A 6114-nucleotide genomic window follows, 5' to 3' on the forward strand; every position below is an offset into this window, starting at 1 on the left:
GCGCGCCCCCCCCCAAGCCCCGGCGGGGGGGGGGGGGGGGGGAGAGAGCAACGTTGTGGCCGCCTGCTCTGGCTCACCTTCTGCTCTGTTTGGCCTTCCCCCTTCCTGCTCCCCCCTAAGCCCCTTCCCCTCCCTCCCAGAAGCAATGGGGGCGGGGGGGGGGCGGGAAGACAGGCCTCTTACCTGGAAGTCCCCGTTGTGAGAGGCGTAGAGGGGCAGGAAGAAGGCCGCGGGGTTGGGGGTGCTGGCCGAGCAACGGCTCTTGATCCTGGGGGGAGACAGAAGGGCAGGACCTCCTGAGGGGGCACCGGGTGTCTCTGGCCACTGCGTGACCCAGAGGGGTTGGGCTGGAGGGGGGCCGCTGGCCTGACCCAGCGCGTGGGCTTCTCTCTCTCTCTCTCGTGTTCTTCATGTTCTTCTGGTCACTTCCTGGGTCAGCAGCAGCCCCTACGAGGCGCCCGTCTCCCCTGAATGCCCAGGCAGGGTGCCAGCTGTCTGCACTTTTGCCCGCTGGTGAGCCTGTGCAGAGGCAGGGGAGGGTTCCCTCTCCATGCACCCCCATCCTCCCCACCACCACCACCAGGCGCCCTCTGTTTCCCTAAAGGGGCTCACGAGCAAGGAGCGCCTCCCTCACCCTGTGCTGACCGCCCCGCTGATGAGGGGGAAGCCCCAACACGGAATGGCCTGGCGGTGGGTGGTCAGCCCCATACCCTGCGGCACCCTACCTCGGGTAGAAGCCGGCGAGCAGGAGGAGAAACAGCAGGGCGCCAAGGAGGCAGAGAGGGACGGAGGCGAGGAGGAGGGCCGGCAGCACCAGAGACTCCTCCCTCCGCAGCAGAGGCCCTGGGGAGCAGACAGAGTCATCATCCATCGGCGCATCCCTCAGCAGGCTCAGGGCTGCCTCCCCGGTGCCGGATGGACGCGGCCCCGGTCCGTCTACGCTCCGGGAGGGCCCCTCCCTCGAGTGCCAGGGCCCCTCCCTCGGGTGCGCCTTTCCAGCTGAGGGGGATGAGCAAGGCGACTGGGGGAGGGGGGGTGAGGGGCTGCAGGCAGCCTCAGTGCTGGGACTGTGATGTAGCTGGGTGCGTCACCTGCCTGGGCTCTAGGGAATGGGCTCCATACCCGCACGGGGGCAGCGTGAGGGGAGTGTGTGTGGGTGAGGGGGTGCCTGGTGCTGAGGGGCTGGGCTGAGCACCCCCACCGGGCCATCTGGCCAGCGGACTGGGCCAGACCTGGGGGCACGCTCCACTCGGTCTCGCTGCTCCACTCGCTCCACTGGCTGCCGTACTGCTTCTTGCGGTCGGGGGTTTTGCAGCGCACTCTGGCAACGTAGCTGGCGCCTGGCGCGAACTCGGAGCCGTCTATTTCCATCGACGTTTCTCTGGTGTCCACGGTCTTGTTCTCTGCTTGCTGTTCAAGGGTGGGGAAGAAGGAAGGTGGGTTGAGGCCGGGGAGACACACGGCCCAGTCTGTCACCCTGGGGGTCAAGGCACTGGGCAGGCGGACTCCTGGGCAGAGATGGACCAGAGACAGGCCCCGTGGGGCATCATTGGCCAGGCGGCCGCATCCAGCGCCTCCCCCCCCCCAGCCTCTCCTCACCTCCCAGGGGACGGGGGCGGCCCTGAACTGCAGCTGCCACTGCATGTCCTTCCAGATGTCCACGTAGGCCTCTGGCATCTTCCACTCGATCAGGCACTTGCTGCCGCTCATGTTGCTCCGGAGGCCGTAGGGCGGATCGCATTTAACTGGAAAGAGGGCTGCCTGGTTGAGAGGAGAGGCCCGGGGCTCTCCCGGAGCACCCACCAAGGAGGAGCCGCCCGCCCGGGAGAGTGCGTTTCCCGCTGCTAGTCCTCTCCGTCTCTTGCAGCCCCGAAGGGTCTGGAGCAAGGCTCCCTCTTAGCTGTGGAGTCTTGTGAGCAAAAACCCTACTTTGTGAGCTACTGAGCATTAAAGTGGTAAGCGAGCGATTTGGCTCCTGCATAGATTACTTTGCTCTGGAGCCTTCCTCCCTTGGGCTAAGGGGAAAATGGGTGAGCCGGAGGCTCAAAACCTGTGAGCTAGCCCACACTAGCTCAGCTTAGAGGGAACACTGGTCTGGGCGCCCATTCATGGGACCCACGTACCCCTCCCACAAGACGCCTGCCAGTCGACTGAGTGGCTTTCTAAGCCCCGCTTGGTTTTTAGGGAGGGAGGCTGCGCTGGCTCTTTGTGGATGCCTGGTGGGCTGCCTGGGGATGAATGGGGGAAGGTGGCCTCTGCCGTTTTGAAACCAGGAGCTGCGTTCTGGGAGGGGGGGGATGGGGGGGGCGGCCCGGGACCTCCCCAGCGTTGCCCCTCCCCTCTTCCTCCCCGGGGCGGGCCGTGGCTGCAGAGGACTCACTGTTCTGCATGGGGTGGTAAGCCTCCTCCCAGGCAGCGTGGGCAACCATTTCCCCCAAGGTGTAGTTGTCGCCATGCAAAGAGACTGTGTACTCGTCATTCTCCCCAAAGTATCCCGGTCCCTCCGCGAAGCAGCTGAACTCGCCCCGTCTCTCCTCGGAGGGCGACAGCCGGCAGACGAGGTCACTCTGCCCGAGGCCACTCCGCTGGAAGGTGCTGCCGGCAAGACAAGAGGCAGGTGTCTTCCGGCCCTGCGGACTCTGGGACTCCGCCAGGGACACGGCAAGTCACACGGCAGACGAGGGAGAGAGTGCCTCTGAACCTATGCAGAATAACCACCTTCAGCCTGCCCGTGACTACAGTGAAAGTAGGGTTGCCAGGCCCAGGTTGGGAAAGACCCAGAGATTTGGGGAGTGGAACCTGAGGAAGGCGAGTGGCCATTTTCTCCAGGGGGGACCGGCCTTTGTTGTGGTGGTCCCAGGAGAGCTCCCGCCACCCTCAGTGAAAGGGGTAAAGCAGCAACACGGGGGGGGGGGCGTCTCTAGGCCGCCTTTAGTCCTCCGGAAGCCATGCCTGCAGGCTCCTGCTAGTGGTCCTTTCTGCCAGGGGCAGGTTCGTTCCTTTGGCAAAGTGTCCCAGCAGGCGGGGCTGGATGGGCCGTCAGCAGGAGCCAGGCGTGAGGAGCTGGGGAGCCTTGCGCTTGCCTCGGGAGAAGGCCCAGCCACAGGGCCGCTGGTGACCGTGACCGGCAGCAGCTAGAGCAGCCAGCAGAGGCCTCTTCCCCGCCTCCTTCAGTGGGGGGCTGGACTTGGGTCTGACCTGAGCCACAGCTGTTCCCCTCTCTCTTATATGGGGCCACGTTTCCCCCCCCCAAGTACACAAGCAGCTGGCTGGCTGGCCGGCCGGCTGCCCCATCTCACCCCCACGACAAGAGGCTGCGTGCCTGTGCCAGCTGGCCTTACTCGGAGAAACGGAGGTAGAACGCTCCCTCTCCCATGGCCGGATTCCGGTGCCACGTGCAATTCACTCTACGCCTGGGAGGCCCATAATTGTTCAGACATTGCAGGCCGCTGGAGACGCCTGCAAGGGGGACAGCGTGCAAAGGAGGTCAGGCCAGACTGGGGGTCCCCTGGAAGCCGGGCTTGGCTTATCAAAGGGCACCCACGCCGGCCTGCCACGGATCTCCAGCCTGGTGGTGCCCAGCAGGATCACACCCACTTGCCAGCTACAAGGGGCTGACTCACCCAGAGACCCCGGGACGGAGGGTTGGGTGGGTGGGTGGGCTGCTTCTGGCTCCACCCGTTGCTCCAAAGGGGCTTGGAGAGCTCAGTCGGGCATTTGAGTGGGTGCCGCACTCTGTCCCACCTGCTCTCCCGGCACACTTGCAAACAGAAAAGGGACGGTTGAAAAGTCTCTCTAGTAGATACGTGCATACGTTACAGACAGTAACTAGTCACATGATAACGAATCCAAACTGGAAAACCAACGGAAGTAATGTCTGGGAATCCTTCAGGTCTGGCTATTGCTCTGGAACCCCACTTCCAGGGGCTTCCCAAGCCTCCAGCAGGCCAGCTGGGATATTCCTCTTTGTGCTCGGTGGGGGCACTTCTCCCCCCGCCCCCCCCGCCGTACCTGTTTGCCGTCCCTCTGCAGCCAGGAAGAGGGGTGAGAAGAGGATCTGCAGCAGACAGGCTGCCCGGAGGGTCTCCTTTGCCATGCTCCAGCGGCCTGGAATTCAGAGGCATTTCCAGAGCTGTGGACTTCTTCAGCCTGCCTCCCTCGCGAATCCCTGCCTAGCTGGGCACCTCTGCACGCCCACCCTACAGGTTCATAACTCAATCTTCAACAGGGAGTTTAGCAGCCTGGCAATTCCATAAATTACTTATTTTATTCATTTATCTAATGAAGCACGTCGCCTCTGTGGCTGCAAAGAGCAGGCAGAAGTGCCTCCGTCCCCAGCGCAAGCCGGGAAACCGGAGGGGAGCTGGGGGAAGGTATGGGGCCGGGGCTGACCGCAGCTGTGCCTTCCTGTCCCCTTTCTGTTTTTGGATGGAGCATGCACACATTTCAGGTGAGAAAAGCAAACCACAGAAAGGTGCATTTAATTCATGCCATTTTACAGGCTCTGGCCAGAAAGTGTGGGGCATGCAGGGATGCTGGCATACATCGGCTGATTGTTGTCTGCCACTGGAGGTAGAATTCTGAACGGGACCCCTTGCGAGGGGAGGGCTTTCTCCTCAGTGAAAAGCTCCCCGCGTCCAGCGATCTCCGTCGTCGGTGCTGGCTCCGGAGCCACCCGGGTGCAGGAGGTTAGAGTGTCGGACCAAGATCCGGAAGGCCAAAGTCCGCCTCCCCACTTCTGCCGCTGGGTGACCTGGGGCCCGGCTGCTCTCTCTCACCCTCACCTACCTCACAGGGTTGTGGTGGGGATAAACGGGGAATAATGTAAGCTGCTCTGGGTCCCCTTTCAGGGAAAAGTTGTCGGGGTACAAAGAAAGTCCATAAACCAGCCAGCGCGATGGAGGGCTGGAGGGACTGCGGCTTCTTCCTTGGTGTGCCACTTTGGCCCCAGGTAGGTTTTCTAAAAAGTGGGGAAGCCCTGAAACGACAACTGTGACTTGCCAGCTGGAAGTGGGGCAGGCCCCGATCCTCCCTTGCCCCGCACCAGCCCCGTGCGACATCTGGGCACAGCTCGGGTGTGGCGGTTGCTGCTGCTGGGGCCCCCTGAGCCCATCCTCTTTCCTGCCGGAGACGTCTGGAGGGACTCGTGGCCCCTGCTGCTGGTGGCTCCCGGAGGACTTGGTGCCCCCCCCCCTAAGGTCGGTCTCCCATTCTCCCAGGTACCTTCCCCCCCCCACACACACACACCCCAGTTCCAGTGCCCAGACTCGCTCTGCCCCTTTGCACGGGCACCACCCAGCTGGCACCATCAAAAGGCACCCAGCCCCTCACTCCCTTGTCTCACACACACATACCCCCCCTCACACACACACACTGTCCCCCCTGGCTGCTCTCCTGGCTGGCAAAGGCCACTCTGACCTGGAGGCAGCTCTGCCCGCTCCCCGTCATCCGCCCCTTCTGTGGGCAGTCCCCCCCCCCACCGTGCCAGCAGTGCCCAGCTCCAACAGGCCCCCTTTTCAGGAAGGAGAAGCCCTCCTCTTCTGTGCCCACTCAACCAGAGGGGGGCGGGTCTGCTTTGCACGGAACGGGAGACCAAAGCTAGCTCCTCAGGCCCGCCCGGGTTTCCTTTAGGACCCAGAACGGCCTGGCCAGGCCCGCTGGGGAACTCTGCTGCCCACACCCGCCTGCCAGCTGCTGCGGGGCACCCATGCCCCCCCCCCCTTCTGGCTTGCTGGCCAGTCCGGCGCCCTTACTCACTCACTCACTCGCTCGCTCGCTCCCGGTGGGACTCCAGACTCCCGAAAGCCTCGGGGGTCTCTGCCTGCGCCTGCCGCGGCTACCGAGGCAGCGGTTCCCCCCCCCCGGCGAGGTGGCCAAGTGGATCGGCAGGGAGGGAGGGAGGCAGGGAGGGAGGGGGGCACCGAGATCAGCGCAGGAGTTAAGGCGCGGGGCGGCCCCCCTGGGTGAGCGAGCGAGCGAGCGAGCGAGGGATAAGGAGCCTGCCTGCCGTGCAGCATCCCTGACCTACAAACACTTCCTTCCCAGCCCCCATCTCCTGTGCTCCGCGTCTAGAGGGCTTCAGCTCCGGGGGGGGAGGGGAGGGGGGAGCGCTCA

At 64.0% G+C, this 6114-nt stretch overlaps 1 protein-coding gene across 1 annotated transcript in view; it reads right to left on the reverse strand.

The window, feature by feature from the left end:
- LOC107106229 (interleukin-9 receptor-like) overlaps positions 1 to 4096 on the reverse strand; it is a 5566-nt gene extending 1470 nt beyond the window's left edge. The window contains exons 1-7 of the mRNA XM_015406345.1: positions 4012 to 4096; positions 3342 to 3459; positions 2381 to 2595; positions 1600 to 1745; positions 1233 to 1410; positions 726 to 843; positions 184 to 268 (exon numbers count right to left, since the gene is read on the reverse strand). Of these exons, the coding sequence (XP_015261831.1) occupies positions 184 to 268; positions 726 to 843; positions 1233 to 1410; positions 1600 to 1745; positions 2381 to 2595; positions 3342 to 3459; positions 4012 to 4096 (945 nt within the window). The remainder of the gene's footprint in view (positions 1 to 183; positions 269 to 725; positions 844 to 1232; positions 1411 to 1599; positions 1746 to 2380; positions 2596 to 3341; positions 3460 to 4011) is intronic.
- Positions 4097 to 6114: the final 2018 nt, after the last annotated feature.

This window comes from Gekko japonicus, unplaced genomic scaffold (genome assembly GCF_001447785.1).
Source record: "Gekko japonicus isolate JY-2015 unplaced genomic scaffold, Gekko_japonicus_V1.1 scaffold2243, whole genome shotgun sequence".
In the NCBI taxonomy this organism is placed as follows: Eukaryota; Metazoa; Chordata; class Lepidosauria; order Squamata; family Gekkonidae; genus Gekko; species Gekko japonicus.